General features: G+C 40.6%; 1 protein-coding gene across 1 annotated transcript in view; it reads left to right on the top strand.

Annotated features, from left to right (window-relative positions):
* Window positions 1–17,216: 17,216 nt before the first annotated feature.
* The window catches only part of LOC142996066 (protein kinase C-binding protein NELL1-like), a 188,051-nt gene continuing 179,530 nt past the window's right edge, over window positions 17,217–25,737 (top strand). Inside the window, exons 1-2 of the mRNA XM_076146953.1 lie at window positions 17,217–17,265; window positions 17,746–17,874. Of these exons, the coding sequence (XP_076003068.1) occupies window positions 17,217–17,265; window positions 17,746–17,874 (178 nt within the window). The remainder of the gene's footprint in view (window positions 17,266–17,745; window positions 17,875–25,737) is intronic.

Below are 25,737 nucleotides of genomic sequence, written 5' to 3'. Positions count from 1 at the left end.
GCTCAACTTAACTTCAGTAAAACTCATCTGGAGTGTTACAACAACATGGCTAAAAGACTGAAAACAAACTGCTTTGGGATCTGCATCTGCCAGACCCTGTGCAGGTCTACAGAACCACTGTACTGTGTATTCATCTGCAAACATGGAAATTAAAAATATATATATTTTACGTTCACCAAGGTGGAGATGAATGGTTGGCAGTCACAAATCATCTGAAGGTTCAGAGCCCCCTCAGTTCTTCAGAACCGAGTGGCAAGTTGGGTACCATTTTGCTATCTTTTACCAAATTGGGTCGCTCCCATGCTGTAGCCTGAGGTCTCAAGGTGTCAGAATGTCCTGTGGTGTAAAAATCACAGGGCGCAAAGTGCTCTCTGAGGTAGACGAAGAGCCTAAACTGAAGTGCAGGAAAAACTCAAATTCCTTTTGGAGCCAAAGTGAATAACCGGATTTGGTCCAGACTGAGACACCCTATGGACGTCTCTTGGTGGAGGGCACTGAATGTCCCCACCTCCTGTGGGTACATTTATACCTACACAGTAAAATTACGGCAACATGTAAGAGCATAAAATGTTCACAGTGGTGCAATTAAACAATATGTTCAGTCAGCTTTCCCCTTTCAAATGTACTTTTATTTGTCAGACGGACGCCGTAATTGGAAATATGGCAACATCAATTGGTCCAGCAATTGCTTCCGCGTTGGCTGGAAACATGACATCATCCATAGTCACTGGATTTAATTCATTTGAAGATGAAGATGTTTGGTGTGCGTTGTTTGTACATTGACAGCGTTTTGTCATGACAGCGTTTAGGCGCTTTTGAAGCTGTAAGCTGGCCTGAGCGTCAGAGCTCTAGGCTGGGCAGCACTGCAGACTGATTCCTCCTCTTGGCCTCTCAGGGGACACGAGCTGGGAGTCGAGAAAAAGTCAGATGTGCACAATCAATGAGTCGTCTGCAGCTGGCCTACTTTTTGTACAAACACACACAGGCAGAACACAGAATGGCTTTGGTACCAACATCTTAACACATACAGAAGCTTTTAACGCATTTTGCTGTTCAACTGTAGTGTTTGTGTGAGCAGATTTGAAAGAGTTTTGTCATTTGGACTTGTTTGGTAATAATTGTAAATATTTTGGGCATCTTATTCAGTTCAACTCAACATAATTCAGTAAAATCCATTCCTCTCTATTTTCTTTCCTTGAAAGTAGTAGTAAGTCATGTCTGACAAATGAAAGTTAACACGGAAAATACGATACATACAAGAGTCGGTGTGAGGAAATAAACTGATCTATAAATGCAGTGGAGCAGAGTCAATGACCAAATTATGACTGAACTGATACTTGACTAGAAAACCATGAATGAAAGAAAAGGAGGGTGGAAAAGCAGACTAAGCTTCCCTCCCAAAGACTTTATAATAAATATTATACTCTTACCTCCCAGCCAGATGCACATTTCGCACTTTGTACCCTTGTCCTCCTTATGTACTTGTACTGTTATGTACTTTGTTCCTCTATTGTATGTACCCCTTATTGTGTGTACTTTATTATCTGCATGTATTCTTGCACGTTTTTTATTGCACTAGTATAGGTGATTTCTCGTTCTGGTTTAATTTTGCACTCTACTGTAACTGTTGCACAGTAATTTCCCTAGGGATAATAAACTTTTATCTTATCTTAACCTAAAAAAGAAAAAAATGTACCTCCTCAAAGTCAACTTTACATTAATCTCTGCAGGATGCCAGAGAGGTTTTCTACCCACCTTCAGTTTTGATATTGTTGCTGCAGGGAGCAAAGCCTTAAGGCTGAGAAAAGTTTGGTAACATCCTGTATTTATTTTAGTAAAGCGTTAGATGATGCACATAGAAATAGTGACATACATAATACAAACTGAAATTGACAAATTGATGACAGCAAAAGAACATATACGTGATCATGTGGCTGTGTAACGAAAGCTCCAGCTCAGAAAGCTCCAGCTTCTCCGTCCACACTCAAACGAGATAGTGATTGACAGTATTTTTTAAAAGCCATTTAAGTGTGGAAGGAAAACCTAAATGGACTTTTTTAAATGATGTGATTTCAATGCATGAGGATGGTGCAAGAAGAGATGAAGTCTTATTACTCAAGAAAAACAAACTCTGTGATATGGTGATGGATTGCAGCAACCCATCGTGTTTTGCAAGTATTGAAAAATATCCATGATTAATGTGCTTTGCATTTGTGGACTTTCTACCCGTGCTGTATTTCATAGAAAAACACTTTCGCTGGGATAATTTGAATGCAATAAGGATGGACCTCTCTAATGGTTTCTAAAATAGAAGCCTGGTGGGGGTCAACATTAAAAGCTCTCTCTGTGGGTCTTTACAGTGAGAGAGACAGAGCTAAATGAACCCAAGCCAGACAGAGACAGTAACCAGGTAATGACAGAGATATACCCAGCACAACCACCATCAAATGTATCAAGTAAATGCAACTACAGTCTGATGTTAGCTTACACTTTCAGCTACAAACACTGCAACAGCATGAGGGCTAATTGAAACAGCTGGCTGATACTTGAGACTCTCTGACCGACAACAGTAGAATAGCTTTTGCGGCTGTGAAGAGAAAGAGCAACATTTTCTCCTTAGTGCAAAATTGAAGTTGCAGAAATCGCAACAATTGAAAAGCAGTTGATTGGAGCGCTTCTCTTGTTTCCGTCTGAGCTGTTTGTTGTGCCAATGCATACTCTGATAGAATGAGACACCAGATACCCCAAAAGTTACAACATGGTTACTAAAGATTACATTGTAAATTTCGTTTTACTATCCCATTCACATTACAAATTTCTCTGTGCTACTTTGATACCACATACTTCAAATAAATCAGAAAATGCAGTGCATCGAGGACACTTCACGAAGAACAACTAGATTTTAATTCAAAATATAAGGCACATTCAGGGATGTCCGTTCAAGAGTTCCAAACAAGTTTTTAGAGATTATGTTTCTCAGAGTGATAGATTATAGAAGGCCTCAGAGGGCTTAGTATGGGAGCAAAACTGTATCCTTGTTTTACTTTAACTTTGTGCATTGGGGCACTTTCAGAGAGAGAGAGAGAGAGAGAAAAGGAAGAAGCAGCATGACTGGCAGCCATGAAAATGTCATTAGGATTAGATATAAAATGTAGGGCACTCAGTCTTTTACTGGTGTGGCCCAGAGAGCAAAGCAGAGACGAGCTCACCTTATGGGTGTAATAAAGCAAATATAGAGCACAAGGAAAGGAAATGCACAGCAATTCAGCCTTTTAACAGTTTTTTGCTTTGGTTTATAACTTCCAGCATGTTTTAAAGAGATGTTTAATCACCATACATCTTTCAGGAAGCAGACTGGTAAGAAACTGGCAGGATTTTGTTTAAGCTGGAATTTGAGTGTGAGTTTGAGTTTGGGTCAACTGAACAATCAAATGAAAATCTACATTCCATTTTAGCAGGCCTACACATAATTAAAGATCCCCTGTGGTATTTCCTTGTACACACCATTTTCTTTACATTAAGTATTTCTCAGTAAAAGTCTGCACCCTAAAGGCATAATAAACATGGTCAGAACATTAAGTGCCTCGTGAAAAAGGTTCAAAGTAATTTTGTAGGTTTTGAAATCTTTATCTACAAGTAGTCTTTCCAATTCTTACCCTTTATTGTCACGTTACAAACTTTGATGGCATTTTACTGACACCAGTGGTGCTGCATGACATTGCGTAAAACGGTCAGTCAGAACAGGTAATTGCCAGCAAAACAAGACGAGATATTTGCAGTCAATAAGAATAGCCTCAAAAACTAAATCCAGGAGCTAAATGATACCCGAGCACACAACTGATAATATTTCACTATTAAAAAGGGCAGTAGTGCAAACACCCACGTCAAACCTGAATGAACACAGGAAAACAACCCTTTCTTACTCTAATGATTTTTGGTGTTACAACACTTCTGTGATGAAATCCCTCCTCTGTGTTTGATCCATCCAAGCAAGCTACTAATGTGATGGAGAGTACCACACAAAGGTCCAGGGCCAAGGATTAAAAAAACTGTGCTCCCTGTTGCCTCCTCTTGCATCACTTACAAGATGAAGCAGAAAAACAACACTAATCATATATGTTTAGTCCATAGGCAGTAGTGAAGTTGAAAGGTGTTTTCATCTGGACTGAATTGCACTTGTTGATGGTGATTGTGGGTCTTGGGAAATATATGGTTGATTTTTTTCTTTTTCATTTAAATTGTTGTATTACTTTGGAAGAAATATTGTTATTGTTTTGCTTCTCTGGAAGAATGTATGTATGTATGTGTGGTGTAGAATGAATGTGTATATATTCCTTTTTATTTTGTATTGAAAGGTTTCTGTGTTGATACCTGTATTCTTGTGCAGACTGTTTTATTTATGATTTTTTAATATTGGGAGCTTGTAGTTTTGCTAACACTTCTTTATGAAACATATGGACAGGATGAAAAGCTGTACATGTAAAACCATAAATGAATAGAGTGTTGGTGTTTTAAATGCATTTTATGCTTGATGCTGTTAGCAGGCAACAGAGCTGCCCGCCCCTGTATGTGTGTGTGTGTGTGTGTGTGTGTGTGTGTGTGTGTGTGTGTGTGTGTGTGTGTCAGTAATGCATTCAGATATTAAAAGCTGTTTATTACCCTGCCTAGAGTTATAAAAGCTCCTCACATCCAGCTGCTAAAGGCACCAGTACTGTGCATATTATTCTAATGATCAGGTGGAATGATTAAGTTGTTGAGAGTAACACAGAAATATTTTTTTCTTCCTTTCATTTCTTTCTCTCTCCATCGGTAAAGCTTCATGGGATATTAGTGACCCTGGCCTCTCATTTATTACACTGAAGTCTGGATCGATGCCTGTATCTGTCGCATTGAGGCTGAGGGGTGAGGATTCAATCACAGACAGACAAAATGGTGAATGCGGAAGCATTCTCTGATAGGTAAGTAGCACATCAGGGAGACACAGGCAGGTGAACAATGACCGTGTTATATCCCAAAACAAGGGGCAGAAAGGCGAATTAAAATGTCCAACTGGGGCTGAGGCAGATCATCCAAATCTATAGACAATCCAAGGACAGAATACATGGCCGGAACTCTGGTCCATAGATACATTGTGTAAGAGAACAAGACAAGCGTGTTTACGTTAAAATGTGATCAATTATCAGCGTTTTGGCAGTAAGATCATTTCCATCTCAGCCTGGTCAGAACGCTTGCAGTGTTTCTCTTTCTTTAGAGTCAAATCTCAGGAATGCCACAGCAATCTGTTAAACCTGTATGGAAAATAATGCTGTGCAGTTTCAGTCAGTCATATAATCCAGCCGCATGAATATGAGACAGAGAGGGGCAATATATGTGGCAGTTCTGACAACCAAAGAACATTGTGACAAGTGTAAAACAATCCAAGTTGGCACAGTCTATTGTTCACTAATTTATAGAGTAAAAATCCAAGGAGTCAGATGAGTCATCTGCTGACGGCAGAGTGAAAAGTTGTTATTGTTCTCTGGATGAGAACATTCCTGACGTGTCAGTAAAATGTGTTTACAGAGCAGCAGAACACGAGCATATGGCTGAACACAGTGCAGGGACTATTCATGTAAAGCTTTGTACAAAACAAATGGATACAAAACATAATGAATTTTTAATCCCTCCATTTCCCTGGGTGATGTAAGAATTCTACTGCACAAAACATGACTTCTGTGCTTAACATTACAATTGAGCAACAATCTCTGCTCTCCAGGTTTTGGCGTAGAATGAATTGGTATACAGATGCTGAGGGATTTAGTGCAATCTAACACTCAAACCAGGATGTCCTCTTAATCTGTTGTTTTATAATATATTTTATTGTTTGTAACACATAGTGAAAATCAGTCCTTTTTACATGATGGCAGGCATAATGTTTGAGAATAACATTGTTACTTCAATCATCTAGCAGCAACATAAACAACGACAAATTAGAAGAAGAGCTTGTTGTGTTTTACTTCCCTAAATTATTGAAACTTAAAAATAAAGATACAAATTAACAGAGACTGAAAACAATCATTAGTTGCAGCTGGATGATGGCAGAAGATTGCAACACAATTTGAACAAAGTTTATCTGCGCTTCTGTTAATAATCAGTCAACTTACTTTAACCCTCTCTCCTGTCTCCATCTAATGTGATTCAGCAACAGAGACAAAAAAGGAAAGACAAAGCAGATGGCACTCATTTGTCTGCTGCGACAAGCCACCAGAGTTCTTCTCAGCACCAGGGAAATGTCAAGCTGAGTGCAACTTTAACAGACTTATTTATCAATTACTTAATATATTTCTGAACGGATTGATGTACATGTATGTACATTGACAGCTGTTGGAATACATTAAAAATCATTCCTAGGTGAACAGGCATTTCCTCAGCCATTACTGATTTGTTGATAACCACCTACTTGGCATTGCTGCATTTACGGTTTGTTATGATTTTGCAAGGGGCTTAAATTTGATCATGAACTATCATAAAACATAACACTTAATCCACTTAATCCAACATTATGTGCTGGATTTCACATTTGAGGGAAAGTTACGTCACAGAACCATGTGTAAACGTCTGTTACTGGCCTTTTTTGCAATATTTACCATGAAATAGGGGTTTCAACACCATTTCCTTGTTTACATTTTGGGAAAGCTATTCATATAAAACACACTGTTATGTATAATGGTATTATAGTTTTAAACTGTATTTTGGTTTGCATGTGTTGGTAATAAAAATGAAATCTAAACCGTTCAGTTCATTAATCACTTTATTTAAATGGTTTTGGTCTGAATTCTCACATGTTTTAGTAGACCTTCACCATGCGTAAAGCCCAACGTGTGAAGCAGTACAGACCTGTTACAAACTCTAATACCCTTGAATTGCACTGATTTCATTGCTTTCTGTGTAACAGTAGAAAGGGCATGGATGTTTCAAATACACAGACTCCTGCTATTCTCTGAAGCACAATATGATTGTTTTAGTTAACTTGGCACAGTGCCGTTCTCCACTCAGTCAGAAATTAAATCAAGGCAATTACTGGAATAATAGTGAATGCAATCAGACAAGCAGTGAGCACTTTCTTCTATAATTAGCATTCCAACCAAATGATAATTGTCTTTAAATATAATCAAACCTCCCCCAGCTAGAGCATTGTAAAATGATGGACACGTGTTAGTTTCCCTGTGAAATCAAATTAAGGTTTCTTTGATTGTTCATTTTTGTATTTTCTGTAGCATCAGAAAGCTCTTCACCAAGAAGCCAATTCCTCCTCCAACTTCAAATACGAAATGCGACAGGAAAAGGAAAGTAGTCTGACATGATTTCCTCACAGCCAAACACATAACACCAGCATGTGTGACAATGATGTCATTCAGATCCTATTTCTCACTTATGTAACACAACCATTAACAATCACGGAAATTGAGCATGAATCTAAGGGCCGCTCAGGAGCCCTGCAGCACTTTGGGCTTCACATTATTTTATCAGTTATCACTGTGCAGCAGTTTAAATAGGACTGCCATGTTAACACGAAAAAGCAACTGAACAAAGAAAACCCATTTATGAAAACAGATTAGTGTGTTTATACCATCCAATTTTAAGAAGCGGTTTCATCAAATTTACTGAAATAATAACAAAAGCCCTCTGTGAAGTTGTAATCACAGCTTTTTAGTTTCCGCATTTCCTCAGGCGATTTTTCAGAGACCCCACAGAACTTGCACTAATTCCAAACGAACATTATAACAAGATGAAAAGGGGAAAAAAGGCAATTTATCTCAGTATGGCCTGCTTGTAAGAACGAGCAGGCTGACTTCATTGTGTCATCTCAGGTCATTTAGTTTCAGAGCGGCATCCAGGCCCCAAGGACTACAGACCAGAATCTTCCATTAATCTTAAATAGAATGTTTTAGCACTGCTGGTGTATTCACCGTGCCTGTTGTCAGACATAAAAGCACACCATCCCTTAAAAAAAGAAACACTTACTGCATGGCCTGTAATTATTGTGTTATCTCTGTGTGCACTGTCACTTACTTTGAAGCTGTCATTTTGTTGTTCGTGGTTAAAAGGTTTGGTCACTGGTGAGTTTGAATAGACGAGCTGCTGTGGGACACAGGGATTCATGATGTCTCCTGTCACTTATGAGTACTTTAGCGGTGGTGGCTGCTCGCATTGCCAGGAGCTTAGCTTGGAGTGAAACAAGAACTGTGTGTTGATCGGTCTACAGCGACTGCCTGGTACTCTTCGGGACACCTACTTTAAAAAGATGTCATACTAACTATTTCTAATAAGGTGTCCAGCTTCATGAGATGAAACCCGGGGACATTTTGAGAGGGTTGGCAAACATATCAGTGAATTATGTAACATGATTATCTATGACATAAAAAAGGAGAGGATCCTGGTAAGGGTTTGGGTATTTTCACCAATGTAGGACTGTAACGAACTATGGTGCAGATAGAATTAGATACTTATGCATTCTACATTAATCCTTGTCCGTAAATCATATAGTACTTCGGCGAGTAGCAAACTGAGAAACACACATTAAAAAAAGAGATCAAAGCTAGAATTGAGTCAAAATGGTCTTTTACGGGAAACTCCCTTTCACACAATTCTGCAAAATACGAAATAAGTAGGCACAATACGTCTTCCAGTGAGGAGGTGCGTTTCCACACAGTGTAAACATTTAACTGTCATCTAGAGCTCATTCTTTGTTGATCAAAGTATTGCGCTCGTCTCACTTGTCTTTTAGCTCATTAAAGCTGCATCACAGAGTTTTTGCCTGAAAGTTGCTTGCAAACTCCCCCCCAAAAATCGACTTAACAGAAATGTATTACTCCTGTTGCTGGGAGCCTGACATGGTAGATTAGAAAACCACTATTTACAGTCGCTTACTGGACGTGACAAAAACAGAAACTAACATTGACAAATGCTTTGAGGAGTAAATTCATTCAGACTGAAGAAGAGAATGAAAAAGACTGACAAAACAAAGATCATCAAGTAGCAGTAATCTGTATGTGAAGGGTAATATCAGTCATCCAGGCCGTCAGCTGTCGGGTACATTACGATCCATCCCTGCAGTGAAAATTCAGCTCGGCGACATTTCCGCATTCCCTCGAAAGCCATGACTTCTCATCCGGGAAACACTCCTCTCTGCCCACCAGCAATGGGATCCGTGATTGGACTGTGGGCTATAAAACCATTTAAGAAACAGAATTGGAGGTAATTGGATTTAAGCATAAGCAAGTGTGTGTGTGTGTGTGTGTGTGTGTTTATGTGTTTTATAATAAAGACGGACGCAAATCGAGAATTCTCAAGGACTATTTTTAGTGTTAAAAGCAGTAAGATGTGGCGCACCAGCTTGTTTGCACTTGAATTCATTTGTTGAGTTGCTGTTTGTTTATTGCAGCACTGCAAACTGTGAGTGTTGCACGGTAAAATGAGCCTGCACTACCGGCAAGTGTGCGCATTATAACAGGCTTTTAGTCTGACGCTTGTCAGAAGTGAGGGCAGTACTTGTGCCATTCTGCTTCCGTTTACATTTGCTCTGCAGTAGCACAGGATGAAAACACGCAATGAAGACTGTTTTGAAATGAGGTGGCGTCTAAGAAATATCTGAAAGGCTTTGTGAGGCAGTACGTATATATTAGTTGTACAATTCTCCCCCTGAATTGCGTAAAGCTCTGCTCCATCATTTTCCAGTCATCTGGAGGAGCTGTTTAATTAACCCCTAAATAGTATGAAGCCTCAGACAGAAGTAACAGGCATCCATGAAGAAATACTGCCACTGAAGACTCACATGACAACCGTTGTTCATAGTGTTTTTGTTCATTTTACATTTCTTTCTCTACTTTGTTACGTTGGAATTAATGTTCCTGTATTTAGGCTGTGAGCTTGACTGTGCATGACAAATGGTGCACAGCCCAAAATATCCTGAATGTCAAGTGGCAAAAACAATCTCTGCTAATCAGGGAGATTCGTCAGTGCTGACATACATATCAACAGAACAACCGTGATTACACTGACAACAAACAACTCAATTCAAATAAAGAATGAAAACCAAATGTTGAAGGAATATGTGGTTAACTTTGGTGTGGCTACACACACACACTAGAGATAACGACAACTGGCACACATATTGGCCACACAGTTTCTTGAAATATTCATTTACTTCTGACGCCAGACGTTGTCGTTGTTTCCCTACAGACGCAGTTATAGATTGTGATTATTTCTGTTACTGTATGTAGATGAGGTGCAATCATACACAGCCAAATTAGAACCCATGCAGTGCCAACAGAAAATTGCAATGTGTATTATTTTCAAGCTTCTAAACAACTGACCACAGTCTGTGAAGCATAAAACACCTAGAATCTAGGTGTAGACAGTGTAAGTTGTTCTTCGCTATCATCTAGGTCCTAGATGATAGCGAGGAACAACTTACACTGTCTACGCTTATACACAGAGGAGGAAGGGTGGTGTGTAGACAAACACAATGATGACAGGGACAGCTGTGGGGCTGAAAACCAAAACAACAAATCACCCAAATCCTTTATCTTGATAAAAGTCATGTGCTAGATTGTTAATTGCACAGCACAGTAGTGTACAGTATATTTCCATCTATTTTAGAATACAGGGCGAAAAAGACTTTTGTGTCTGAGCTCAGGTGGCCTATTGTGTATTTATTGCCAGCCCACACAGATTTCCTAATCAGCAAAAGCCCCTGATTGTTGAGTCTATTTAGATTATTATGTGTATATGAGCACAGTCAGAGTCACTTCCTCTACCACAACACTGCAGGGTTAATTGTCAGTATCAATTTCAATATCCTGCCCACATCAGCAAGCTCAGCAGAGTAAGATTGCTTTAATTGGAGCACTGACCACCCCACTCATATGGTCCTGAGTACCTCCCACATGGTCTGATGAGGGTTGTTTTAGCGTGCGACACCCTGCTGCCTCTAATTAAGCGTGAAATTGCAGAACTATGTATGTTTTGTTTTAGAAATTTGCAAGTGCATGATACTGTATGTAATGATGCGGCGCCATGATTTGCTTCAGTGAGCAACATTGTCAGAGATGACATTGCTACACATTATTACAATGACATGTCATTAAAAACAAAGTGTGAGGATGAGTCTTCAATGTCCAATTAACAATATAAGAATCAGTGGAACCAGGTTAGCAAATTTAGGAGGCACTAAAGTGGGTCAAAGCAGTCTTCTGGGATAAATGGCTTACTGATGCCCCATGCTCAACATTTTCATTGCTTCTTGAACCTTAAGCAGCTTCATTTTAAATAACATAGCCATAAATAAACAGTTAGCCAGCTACAATATGCCTCATTTGTTTACATGGTGAGGTAATTGTGATGAAATATTTTATTTTTAAGAGATGCTTTATGAAGATATGTGGTCAGTTGAAAATGACACCGGCCTTGTCTTCCTCCCTCCGCTTAAGTTATCTGGATGGGAGTTGTGACTTGACACAGATGGGGACCCCAAGAACAAAAGTTAATAGTTCAGTATCAGCATGATAATATCCAATAACTCCACTACATTGCATGCATGATGTCAATGATGTCGCCAGATGTGATTATACTGCCAGATGTGATTATACTGTAATGTGTTTTTGGCGTAAAAGATGTGACGAATCCTAGTTTATTATGCATGCGCTGAATATTGAAGTCAAATCAATGTCCTGCTGGATCACCGGACATTGCGAGGGGTTTAATGCTTTGAGTGCAACTCGTTTTGCAACTATTATTGCAGTTTAACTAGATAACTAAATACGTTTTTTTTTGTACTTTTATCTGTTCGAAAAATCTGCCCAATCTTTAGACCATATAGATTACTGAGACATATACAAGACTTCACTTATAAAGTCAAATAAATGTGTGTTTTTAGCTGAGCATAATAGGAAATTTGTATAAAGATGTTTAGTAATGCCATTAATAGCAAACATTAATGACATCTACTTTGCAAGGTCGCTCTAAAGCCAACACATACAGCGCTATTGCAAAGCAAAACGAAAGAATACCACATTAACTTTTATCCGTTAGGACCCTCTCCTCGTGTTTCCGATAAACAGAAAGCGCCAGGAGGAAGATGCGTGGCTAAAAGCAGAATACATACTCATGATGCTATTGCTGCAATTTGCAGGAAAAGGAAACCTTTCAACTCATTCACAGCCTGCACCAATAAAACCTTGAAAAGCTCATTGACACAACATTCATACTCTACTAAAAGCACAGTGAGTACATCAACCAAATCAGCAAGATGGCTGAACAACACTTCAGGGTGACTCGAAAACCCTAATACATTCTCACAGCAGCATAAGAGTGCACAAGGTCTGAAACGACGCCACATGACACTGATGTGACACACGTATGACAGAGCTGCATATTTAAAAAGATATGTTCACACTACAGTGGGCAAACCCTCACCTGCTGGCTTTCCTTGTAAACCAGACAGACGGATCTTACAGGTTCACATCTGTTTTTGGGATGCTGCTACATTTCTGGGGCTTAGAGGAAATCACACTGAAGCAGAAAGCAGAGGAAATAGACTGGAAATCTAGGAACACGGGGGGGGGGGGGGGGGGGGGGGGGGGGCGGACAATTCTGCATTGCTATTCAAGGCAACTAATCACAAAGAAACAATCTCTAAAGGTTTCCTAACAACCAAAGGGCATCTTCTAGTTGTTTCACTATTAGAGAAATTATGATTCAATCGCTCTCAAACCATATCAGCATGTCCGGTTTCTTGGCTTTCTTTTAGCATTGCAGGTCTTTAAAATACATAGCAGAGAGCTTTTGTCTCCAGATTGAGAGAATTGATCTTCGTGATAAGGTGACATGGCTTTTACGTTGTCATTCCTCTCACACTGCCTCCCTCTGCTCTCAGTCTGGCAGACCCTGTTACCTCTGCCTGAACAGAAAAGTTGAGAGTAAAAGTGGGTCACGCTTTGGATAAGTGCTGCCGTTTCTTTCAAAAGAACCAAACCACAGAATTTGCACGATGCCTCAGAATTTTCCAGAATTGATAGTTTTCTTCATGACCTCATAATAGCCTCCATTCCTCAGTGCGCTGTAGTGGTGACCAATCCATAGCTTACTATTTCCTCACAGCAGGTTAGCTTGTAATGAAAAAAGATTCCCTCTGTTGTTCATAAAATGGCCTGAAAACTGTTTTTGAAGTGGTGTTGGAAGAATAAGTCCTGTGGAAGAATACATACAGGGCTAAAAATCCTCTTTGCAGCTCAATCGTTGGGTTTTCTTATGATATTGAACAGCAGCAACCACTGTGCAGTTCGCGGTGTGACATTTGATGGAGGTGAAGGCCGTCTTCTTTGCCAAGTGCCTCTGTGAAACACATTAATCACGTTGCTGTAGAAATGACAGCCAGCTAGACTCTAACTGAGGACGACTGAATGAAGTTGAAGCACTGCTCCCCCCATAGCGCCATCTTGACTATATTCCTGCCGTTTAAGACTCCGCTACTCGTCTGCCCAAACTCATTTCTTGGTTCCTTTCAAAGTCGACGCCAGAAAGTCATCAGACAACCACAGGATGTTGTCTGATTTAAGAACACACTGCTTTCAGTCAGGGGTTTGTTTTGAGAATTATGTGTCGTATGACCCAGCATAGAGTTCTGTGAAAATGAAAACTCCATTTGTAGTTTTATTCTTTATATAGCTTTCCAAAACGCTTTGATTTTGGGAAGTAAAGATCTAAATAAAAAGCTTTGCTCCTTTAAAATGACAGGTGTGATGAAATTTGGGTTTGGTTTAGTGTCTGTTCTTCTGCATACCAAAGTGGTTACGTGTTACCAGACAGAGGCAGCAATGAGCAGTGGCAGAGGTTCATGAAGACATCATGACTCCTAGTTGGTCCCACAGTGCAGAGGATGCTGGGAGCATCTCCACATCAGCAGGCTGCAGGAGAAACTGTACTAAGCGGGACTACACGGAGGTACTTTGCTGGGCACTTTAACACTGTGATTAACGAGTAATGATGGGCTTTCAGCAGACACAGCAGGACACGGCTGCACGTCTCTGTTTGGTCTGTACCTTGCTGACATCAGCTGTAATCATCAGATCCACCCAAACCATCGCTGCTCATAACAAGCTCACTCTTTATTGTGCTGAATATATCATCTCCATCTGTCTTGCTGGGTCGTTGTAGACAAGATTATGGCTCGGATGCGATTTGAAAGTGTTGAACGGCAGGGTTTGTTTTGATCAATCCCACTCTGCGACATGTCCAAGCCCAGATCTGACAGTGTCTGATGAGTGAGGCCTCATTTTTGGTTCATTAGCAGCTGTTCCAAAATCATAGCTCCATCACACATCACATCTCTAAATGTGTTTGCTCACTATGGGCTTCTACTGTTACAAATTTAGTCTTTTCTAATTACAAATGTGTTTCTTATGCATGCACTTTGTTAAGAGATATAACTAATTAACATCTGTTGAGCATATTGCTCAAACTCAAGATGCATTGTAACGCAAATAACAAATCGTTTTAGGGTCTTTGAAGTAGACCTTTTTTAAAAAATGAAAAATAAAGAAGCCAGACGATAAAACATTTTTAATTAAAAAATAGGAATATAGAACCAAGATTTCAGTTGAAAGATTCAAGGATAAGCATGATTGTTCAGTTCAATTATTCCGTCTTAAAAGTTTTCAAAGATCAAGCAAATGCAACACTGACATTTGTATAAAAGGATGCACAAGATATGACAATAAAATCATAGCTAACTTACTTTTGGATATTTAAAAGCTAAATACGGACGCGTCATACTAGATAATGTTAGAACAAGCATAAATGGAACTGATTCCTAAAATATTGTATTAAACTGAAACTGAAAAGGTTGAGGTGTGAAAATATGGCACTGGGAGTGTCATCCTGTAATAAGGACACAGTTTCCATCACTAGCTGTGCTCGTTTTTAATCATACACAAAATCATCGTACAGAAACCGAAAATGACTGCAGACACACATATAGACTTTGCAGGCTACCGGAAAGATTTGCAGTTCGATCAGATTCGGGGACTTTGCTCTATACTTTCAAAAGCCATGACATCCACCATAAGCAGCAATGGTGAATGGTGAATTGACTGACATCACACAGGTTACATCCTGTTGGCGCTGAAGATGTCAAGTTGGAAAACCAAAGGCACTCAAGAAGTTGTAATTTCCATTTGATAAGTGATCGTTACCCATCATGCTTTCTCTTGTATGCATTTTCTCCTGAGATTACCTCTGATATAATCCACTTTAGGGCTCCAGTTGTTCACGTCTACCCAAACACCTGCCTTTTGAGCAATGCTTGTTATTCAAACCCTGAAAAAGCTGGAATTATGCAGTCTATAAACCTTACCACCTGTCCCAAAAATGATTTAGATTCTTCGTATCTCTGCAATGTATTTCAGCCTGTAATTTCAGAGTAATGTGTTTTGCCTCAACAACAATTCTGGATCAGTATCAGCCCATTGGATTGCCATATGTGCCTATTGTTTACAATCTAATTTGACAGGGTGGAGCAGTGAACTGCATCCCAAAGCAGACGCTACACCAGCCCTGGTGTCGTACACCAGCAGAGCAGGAGATGCACTTGGTGTAAGTGCCACTAATGCCACTGTTTCTGTCCTCGCCAGTTTTCTGTTGCTGCAGGTAACCCAGACAACCTGACAATGTACACAAATTAGAGGCTGGCAGGAGAAAGCTATGATTAATGGTTCTCAATAAGGACAGGCCCCAGAGGACAGAGGAGCCGAGCAGCAGTGCTTATATGAATCTCACTGATTCTCAGAGGGAAGGAGGAGGTGGGAGGAGACGTCGATTCAGGAGCTGGAGGAGGTGATGGGGGGCTGGGCTGTGTGGAAGAAGGGTTCAAATCCTTTAGATTACAACTGCTAATGCTCAAGAAAGTACTCAATTTTGAGGATGCCAGTCCCATTTTGGCACATGTAAGAAGGTATTAGCAGTAAAATGCAATAAAGTATATAAGGTCAGGTGGGTGAAGGAATGGTTATTTTAGCCTATAGCTGACTATGGGCATCACCTAACTATTCACATGAACTGTTCCAGGAGAGACACACTAATAGGATTACATTGTTCTGTATTGGGCTTATATCATTGTCTCTCTCTCTCTCTCCCTCTGCCTCTCCCTTGTGTCTGTCTTACATGTTATTTCCTACTACATGACGAATACCACTTGAAGTTCCTATTACACACCCGGCCGTTCGTGGAGGGGGAATCTCTCTTGGAATTGCCTCTCTCAAGATTTCCTTTTTCCATTACACATTAAGGTTTTTTGAAGAGTTTTTCCTTGTCTTCCTAGAGAGCGTTTGAGCAGGGTCGGGAATTTGTGGGCCTGTAAAGCCCTTTGAGACATTGTATGCAATATTGGGCTATAGAAATATAGTTGACGTGACTTGACTTGAAAACAAAGAGGGAAATAAAGCAACAACAAAAAACTGGAGAAGGAATAATAAAAGAGGGAAAGAGGAGAGGCGAAAAGAACAAGGATGGAAAAAGGAAACGTGTGACAAAAAAAGTCCAAGGGGAGCCAGAAGGACAAAGTAAAAAAGATAAGAGTTAAGAGGGAATGAAGCAAAGGAAGCCTTAAGGAATGAAGGAAACATAAAAAGATGAAGGTGATATTTTGTGGGCCTCTTCTCATTCTGCGGGCTGCAGTCTCTTCATTCACCTGCTGCATCGTCAATTTGCCTCTTGGGAGCTGCACTTGTTTGAATAATCTGTCTTCCTCTCTGTTACACAGAATTTCCAGCTCCTCCAGTCTCCCACTTTCCTCTACAAAAGCCTCTTTCTCACCTCCAGAGCGGGATATAACTCCGGTCTGAGCGGGGGGGGGGGGGGGGGTGTGTGCACACGCTGACGGTGGCGGATCTCCTCTATTTTCCCTCTTGGGTCGAGTTTGACTGATGTCCTGTGTAAACGCAGACATCTGTCAGCACTGCGGCCGGCGGTGAGCGAGCGGACGCATCCAAAAGCGTGAAAGCGGTGAGTCGCGCGTGGTGAGGAAACCCCCGTTCCTTGCGCGTTGGTCCGCTCCGCTCCTCCACATCCAGGGGAGGTGAGCGCGAGCGTACAGCGACAGACGGACCGGAGCGGGTTGGTGTGAACACACAGCAGAGCGCGCGGCTGACTGAGGACTCTGTACAGCAACTCCGACACAAATGGATATTTCCGTGGCTTTGTTTTCCTTTTTCTTTTTCACCAAAGCAAGTAAGTGAGAGGCGGCGAACACTGTCACCTTCAGGAGCGGCTTTATTTGGGCTGAAACCAGCTTCTTAACGTTTTTACGCTCCCCAGTTTGCACCTTGAGCGCAAGAATGTCAGAATTTTTTTTGGGGGGAGGGAGGTTGTTGATTTTGAAATGCAGCTTATTTTCTATTTACTTTAGTGGGCGAATTGTTACAAATTTGTCACCAGAATGAGTTTGAAGAGTCATTCCTGCGCACCGTTTACCTCCAGAGAGCACAGGTGTTAGCTACGGGCAGATTCCGCACAATTCGGTGCCGCTGCCCGCAACTCTGGGGTGGGAGGCGAAAGCAAAACATGTGACACGTTTTATTTATTATAATTTAAAAACTCTGAGACTTTTCACCACAAGCAGTTAAATGCGAAGCACCTAGTGTAATTTGGGTGAGTTTGTTTTGTTTCAGGTTGAGCAGGCAGCCTATAACCCTCATTTCTCCTCCCCAGCTCTGACTTTGGGATCTGATCAAGACTACCAGATTGATATCATCAATGAACTCGACCTGGCAAATGCCACATATGGAATTACCCAAGTGGCGGGGCTCCACAACGGCAGCAAAGCCTTCATGTTCCGAGGTAATCAACGCATGCTGACACTCTGCTCCTCGTCGCTGCTGCTCAAGTTCACAAATGTCTTTGTTAGGTGGCGGTTATACGCACATTGGCACACACACACTCACACTCCCCCGCGCTATGTTCCATCAGTAGTTAGTGTGAGCAGTGCACGCAGCGCCACACCTTTTGGACACGATGTCAGCGGAGACGCGCTGAAAGAGCAAACTCCGGGGGTCCTCCTCTCATAATTACTCCACATTTAATGTGTCCAGATGCTCGGGCGCGCGCACACACACACACACACACACACACACACACACACACACACACACACACACACACACACACACACACACACACACACACACACACACACACACACACACACCGTGTCATCTCTAACACACAACTGGTGGTTAGTATGTGTCAGTGTGAAGAGCATCTCCGCCAAGAAAAAGCAGCCTGCAGTCACTGAAGTAGTACTGTGATGTACTGTGGTGTACTGTGCTGAAGTTCACTGATGAGGTGCCACAACTTGAATATTTCCATTTTTGGAGACTTTGTACTGGACAAAACTTTTTTTCGTCCATCGCAGTTTCCCAGACTGGCTGTGACTTTGAACATTTTGATTTTCTTTATGTTATGGAGTTCATTTGCAAAAACAGATTTCAACATTTTTCAACGTACATTTTCAAAATCGAAATGTCATATAATTTCCAAATATTGCTCCATAAATCTTGAAAATGAAATGTCAGGCACAAAGATTTTGATATAAAACATAATCAGCATTTTTCGAGAGTTTTGGAGTACATAAGATGACAAATGAGCAGTTATTATCAACCAAAAAGTTGGATCAGCTATGACATAAAAATTCCACAGATGCATTAACAAGAACAGTGATTCTTGCATTCTGCATTTAATACTTGAATACTTTAAGAGTCTAAAAGTGGTATTGAAATTATAAAAGTATTAAATGCAGAATGTCCAGATTTTATAATCAGCGTCTAAAATTTAGACATTGATTTTAAAATCAATTTACTTGTAATAAAGTGTTTTCTCATTTTGGTATTGAACTTTAGTCAAAATATTTTTGAATCTTCATAGCTGTGTTTTTTTTTTGAGAAATAGCATGTAAATGTCAAAGTGGCTGCATCCACTGGGGAAGCAATAGTGATAAGAAACAAGGGGAAAATGTCACATAAACACAGTACTGAGAGCCAGAACATGCTGTGTTGTTAACCCTGTAGGTGAGCATGACCTATATGCCGTCAAATGGTTTCCAAGAAAGGGGCGGCAGATATCCTGATTGACTGGAGTTGGAGAACAAACGAGAAAATTTGTCAGGTGAATTAGGTTTCAAAATTTAAATGAAAATGTAAAAGCAGTGATAGATTCCAGAGTTACACACCAAATACAGGGGATGGTGAGTGTGTGAGATATGAAGGTTTTTGGGTGGAATTCACGCAGTGTTCAGTGTTTTTTGGTGGGGTATCGTAATTCTTTGTTCTCGACCTGAGGGAGATCCACAAAATAAATTGGAGGAGTCACTATGTTTTGTGCCAATTTAGTCAAATCAAAAATCGCAATTTGGCAATTTGAATATATAACAGGAGCCCATCAGATTGTAGTAGCGTTTGGCCTCTGGAGTGATTGCTGTCACTCTCCTGCTGCTATGTGGAGCTTGTGACGATGTCAGTCCCTCCAACAAGCAGCAGTAGAAACGTGGTGCAGTGTAACCAAAGAAACAACCAAACACATTGCAGTAACTTTTGCTTTTAGACAGTCTTCTTGTAACATAGTGGTTCCATGTTATCTCTGCTAACATTTCCATTACAATCTGCCCCAGCGTAGTGTGAGGAATGGCTAAGTGCTTGACCAAAAGTTTATTTCAATGCGTTTCCTTCATGACTAACATCCAATTTTGTATGGGAACGCTCAACACTCAGACATTTCTCTTCTGTTTTGGAGAATATAAAAATTCTCAGATGCTGCAGGCAACTTTAAATCCAAACTCTGTGCTGTTGGACCTTCACACCTGTGACATCGGAGAACAAGTATGTGTGTGTCTGTGTGTGTGTGTGTCTGTTTGGCTCTGAATGAATGAGGCAGGGCTTCTTGGCTGACTGTCCAATATTCGTCGCTCCTGGCCTCAGAGGACAAGCTCACATTTTTACTGGGCCAGAGTAACTGCCAACACCTGAGGGAAGTTTACTTTACTCAACTACTATTCTTTAGTACAACTTTGGAAGTACTGGTGGTGGAGTATTTCTATTTTGGGAGACTTTCCTCTTCTTCTCTTCTAGGCTACATGTCATGATCTACTTCATTGATAGCAGCTATTGTTACTAGTTGAGTTAAATTTCACATCAAATGTGAGACATGATTATCATCTTTCCTCATTTTTGATTGATGATTGATTACTTCTGAGCCTATCACAGAGAGGTCAACCGACTGAGCGCAAATCCATGCAGTTGATGTTCAAAAACACCCAACGCTTGAACTTATGTATCAAACCTGACATTGTGATAATCTGGCGAGGTGGCAAAGGAGAAACCAGACCTGCAAGTGTTGTTCACGTTCTGACCTATTTAACACACACACTCACACCCACCCACACACACACACACACACACATTTCACACACTCAGGCTGGTTTCACTGCGTCATAACCCAGATGGCTCCACTGAGCACTGCGGCCAACGTGCAGTATCTGGCGGGCAGTGGTCTTAAAGAGTGCAGAAGTCGACGCTCTATGAGGCTCCAGCAGTAAACAGTCTGTGATTAACCGTCTCATCGCGCCATCATGTTCTGCACAGAGCTCAATATCATATTTCATCTGTTTGATTGCATCCATTGTGGAGCAGCATATTGTAATGCGGGTGAAAAAACTGGGAAGCAAAAGAGCCTGAGTGGCCCGTGGGAATGTAGGGTCCCTTTTTTTTCTCAAATGTTGAAAGTGTTTTGGATGGTGATACGAGGCAGCGAGAGAGCTCTGGCAGTACATTTGGATGGATATTGGGACCTTTCCCTCCAGTGTGGCTCGCTCCCAGTTAACCAGTGACAAACAGCAGATGGCTTATGATGGTTGGAAAAGAAATAGCAGAACAGAGCTATGGTTATCAGTTAGATTTGATCAATACTGATAACAGTTGTACTTGAATTGATTAACTATGTGTGAAAGCGAAATCCAGCGTTGTTTGTGTTGTCAATTGCCATAGATGATAACCCTGATGCACAGTCTATGATTATTATTTTATGACATATTCTAATGTAATGTGTTATTTTCTTTCTACTGTGTACGAAGAAGCAAAGTGATAAACAGCATACAGTACATTTATTTACATTGTTGTCTTACATCATACTCGCAAGTGACAGACTCGTTAATTGAAATCACATTTCCTATCAGACCCCGTTTTTTTTAGCCGTTTACTCCTCCACGCATCTACTGTCAACTTTAAAAGGAAAACTCCTGCTGCTTTGGTTTCATATTCATTTTAATATGATAAATGACACTATTGTGGATGGTTTGGTCCAAATTGAAGGTAATGCATGTTGTTTCCTTTCTGTTGCTTCTGATATGTTTGCCAAAATTAATTCCTGAGCAACTTGTGGAGCTAATTGATCAACATTCTCTTAGATGTGGTCGGTCGTTGGTCTATGGGATTCATGCATTTTCTGGAGATTGTGATGTAGGTAATGTTGTCTTTTGTGTTGGTGTTTCCAAGTAAAATTCATCTGTCAGTTTGCTGGTTCGTTTGTCAGCAGTAATTATCAAAAATCTATGCTGGAGATTCATATAATGTTTTTGATTATTATTGGTATATTATATTATATATTGTATCTTAGTATATTATTACCCAAGGTAAGGATTTCTGCAGGTTTACATAACACCCATCAGCATCAGAGCAATTTTAGCAACAGAAGTCAAGAACAATTTGCAGCTTGACCTTTTTAAGGAAGTGTCGTCCCACCTTTTGGAATTTATTAAAGTGGAATGCCTGAGGGAGCACAAAATCGAATCATTTCCCACTGTGCAGTGATTGTGGAGCCGAAGCTAACATGCTGCTGAAATATTTGCACGTTTTTTCACATTTCATGCTTTTTTTCGACTGCATCGGTGACATGTGATGGCGCTGAATGTTTGTCCAGATGAGTGCCTGACCCACTTTTTAAACCTACATTGGAGCCCAGATTGTCAACCTAATTACCCAGAACCCCCTCTGCCTCACTGGTGATTTATATTTAAAGTTCTTGGAAGGGTGTTTTATTTTTAGTTTATTTTTGGCATTTATTTTGTAGAGGTAGGACATGATTAGGTACGTTTAGTAAAATACTATACTCACTGTACTTGTTCCTATTCAGGGACCTTCTACTTCTACTTCTCCTCCATGACATTTCACAGGCAAATATTGAACTTTCTACTTCAAAGAGGATTTATTCACATTTTATAGACTAACAGAAGATGCACCTCAACGCAGCTTCACTCTCATGTTTACCGTACATTACTGACTGCACCCTCCAATACAGTAGGTGGTAATAACAGTAGGTGCCCCTGAGCAAGGCACCGAACCCTCAATGGCTCCCCCCTCTGCGAAGGGTGGTAATGTAATCTAAGTCGCTTTGGATAAAAGCGTCTGCCAAATGATCGTAATGTAATGTACTGTTAAATACTACAAAGAAGAGTTGCATGTCTCATCTCATGATAAACACAGACCCTACAAACATGGAGCCCTCTGGGAATGAATAATCATTATGTCCTCTGTCATTATGTTGTCATACATGGGGAATAGACCACAGATTACAACCAAACTAGATGTCACACAGAAATAACGCTTTTTTGTTGCAATATTTTTTTTTGCCCCCTTGAAATCTGAGCCTTTTTAATTCACATTTTTCAATTCACAACACTATCGCCCAGTAAGCCTTTGTAACTTTGTAACACCAGTCTTCAAAAAACACACTTTCAACAAAAAACAGCACAGAAGTATCGCCTGGAATCAAGTTCTGCACTGTGAATCTCGCTCCCCAAGATGTGAAATATCTATATCTATATCTATATATATGGCAGGACAAGCTTTTGAAGAACACCCACTCAAACAAACTCACAAAAATGCGTAGGTTGACTGAATATACATCTGTGACGGCAGAGGAGATAGCAAAGCAAAGCACAAACAAACATGTAATCTTCCTTGCTGCTGCACTGTGGTGTAGAGTGAGGGAAAACAGACCATGGTGGGTGTGTCTAACCAACTTTCAGGGCAGCTCTGGACTTATGGGTCCGTCTGAAAGTGAAACCCTCCGTAAAGAGTAGAGCTCGCCTGTACAGACACAAGTCAAGGTACAGCTGTGATTGTAAATACTGCAGTAAATAGTCAACGCAGTACTGTGAGAGTTGAATGGACAGTCTTAACCACAACACTGATATGATGACAACGCCCCTGAAACACGGGAGGCTCGGCCGTTGCTCTCCACTCTTGGCGACTCTCTGTGGTCAGTATGGATTCCTGTTTCCCTGATGGATTCCGCTGCTCACAGTCGTTAATGTTAAACAGTTAAACAGGTAAACAAAATGCTGCCTTGATCCTAATATCCCTCTGATCTATAAACTTGCCTCTCATCTGCCTTTTAGGCCAATTACACACAGTTCTGCAATCTGGCTCCAGACCTCAGCACTAAAACGGCCATTAATTAGTGTTCAATCGATCTTCTTGTCAATTCGGATCAAAACTTATTTTTCCAACCTCATACTTTTCACTTTAAAGGAGAAATCAACACTGAAGCATTTTATTCTGAGCACTTAAGCGCAACTGAGGAGCACTGTGCATTTGTTTTTGTCTTTGGGTTTGTTTTGGGACAATTGACTAAAAGCAGCGTTGATTATGTATCCATCCAGCAAAAAGAAAAGAAAATGAAAAATTTCATCTGTCTACAAGAAGAAACAAAATGTTATATTTTGGTGTCAGCTCCTCTGAATTAAAGATCAAATGCTTCAGTCCAGAGCAGCAACACAGAACAGGGAGAAATCCATCATAGAGTGCCAGAGAGAGAGATTTTTCAGACACACACACACTCACACGCACACGCACACACACTGACTACAATACAGCACAGCAACACACACACACACACACACACTACAATACAGCACAGCAGCACACACACACTACAATACAGCACAGCAACACACACACACACACACACACACACACACACACACACACACACACACACACTACAATACAGCACAGCAACACACACACATACTACAATACAGCACAGCAGCACACACACACTACAATACAGCACAGCAACACACACACACACACACACACACACTACAATACAGCACAGCAACACACACTACAATACAGCACAGCACAGCAACACACACACACTACAATACAGCACAGCAACACACACACACACACACACACACACACACACACACACACATACAGACACACACACACACAGCACTGACAATATCAAGGAGCAGCTTCAAACTGCCTGCAATGTAGGAAGTCATTTGCCCTTAACCAACAACAATTAGATGGCTCTCATCATCATCAGAGCAAATTTGTGGGATTCATGAGAAAAGTTCATACTGGAAAAGATTCACGGGTTTGAAGGAACTAAATTTACACTTAAAGAATTCAACCAAAGATGCTCGTCAGGCTCATTGAGAGCAGGGCATTGATACAATGCAATACAAACAAACATACATACAATTCCAATGCCTTTTCCTCACGTTTGAGTTATTCAGCATTCTTTAATCTTGAGTAAAAGCCTAGGAAAGTGGGAAAGACCACAGACATCATTATGATGCATAGCCTGTGTTTGTGTTGGTTTAGATAGCTACATACATCCTTGTCCGAGTAGCTTGGCTGGCTTGTCTTCTCTAAGTCGTACTCTATGCACTTCAGTCCCATCCGCGAGTAAGTAAGCACTTTGCTACTTCACCTGTAACTGTGAGTTCATGACTTGCATAAGTGACACTCTGACCTGGATGGATGTCAGCAGTCCCTTCATGTTTCCAAACAGCTTTAGTTTTAATCCCCCCTGAGCTGAATCTGCAAACGTGTCATTTTAAGGTCACAAAACTCCTGGAGAGTGGAAACTTTAAGCGAGGCTTCAATTCTCCACTGTGTACAAAGGGTGAAGGATGTCCCTCAGAGGCCAGTCAATGTTCTCATGTTCGGCATCTTTTCTTGGATCCGATTGCCGGAGGCTGCAGTTGCCTCATCGGTTATTGTGGCAGCTCAACATTGTGAAATCCTTGCCTTGGTGTGTTCCTATTGCAAAAATGTTGACTCCAAAGACTGAAAAGAGAGACAGATTGAATATTCCTGCCGACAATAGCGCCCAAATCTGCCAGATTAACTATTATCTGAAAGGAAACTATCCAAACTCAATCAAACGTAGGTTGGATGAGGGGCAGGGTGCAGCCTTTGTCAGGTAACCAGTCACAAGGCAGATATTCACTCTCACAACACATTTGGTTCTCCTTTGTTTATCTTCACATTGTTCCGTGTTCACTGAAGGGAATTGCAAATAATGAATGAAAATTCCCATTTTGCTTTATCAAAATTTAGATTTGAAAGAGAACTATTTTCTATTCACAAGAGTCGTAGTTATAGGTGAGAGTATAAACAGTAACGTGCTAAAATGTAAAAAGGTTCAGCACAGAAACAACGATTTGTTTTTTCTGTGGCTGTGTGACAAAGTGGAAAATGTTGACTGTGAGTGTGTGAGGTCGGGTTTAGAGTTTGTGAAGACACCAAAAACAGCTTCAGTATCAGAGCAAATATCAACAAACACACCTCTGTGATTATTTCAAAATCACAGTAGCAAAGTGAAGTGAAAAGTTAATATATATTATTACCT

Source organism: Genypterus blacodes, unplaced genomic scaffold (assembly GCF_046128005.1).
Source record: "Genypterus blacodes isolate CSIRO-AG114 ecotype Tasmania unplaced genomic scaffold, CSIRO-AGI_Gbla_v1 ptg000036l_1, whole genome shotgun sequence".
Lineage (NCBI taxonomy): Eukaryota > Metazoa > Chordata > Actinopteri > Ophidiiformes > Ophidiidae > Genypterus > Genypterus blacodes.
This window is presented reverse-complemented; position numbering and strand designations above follow the sequence as displayed.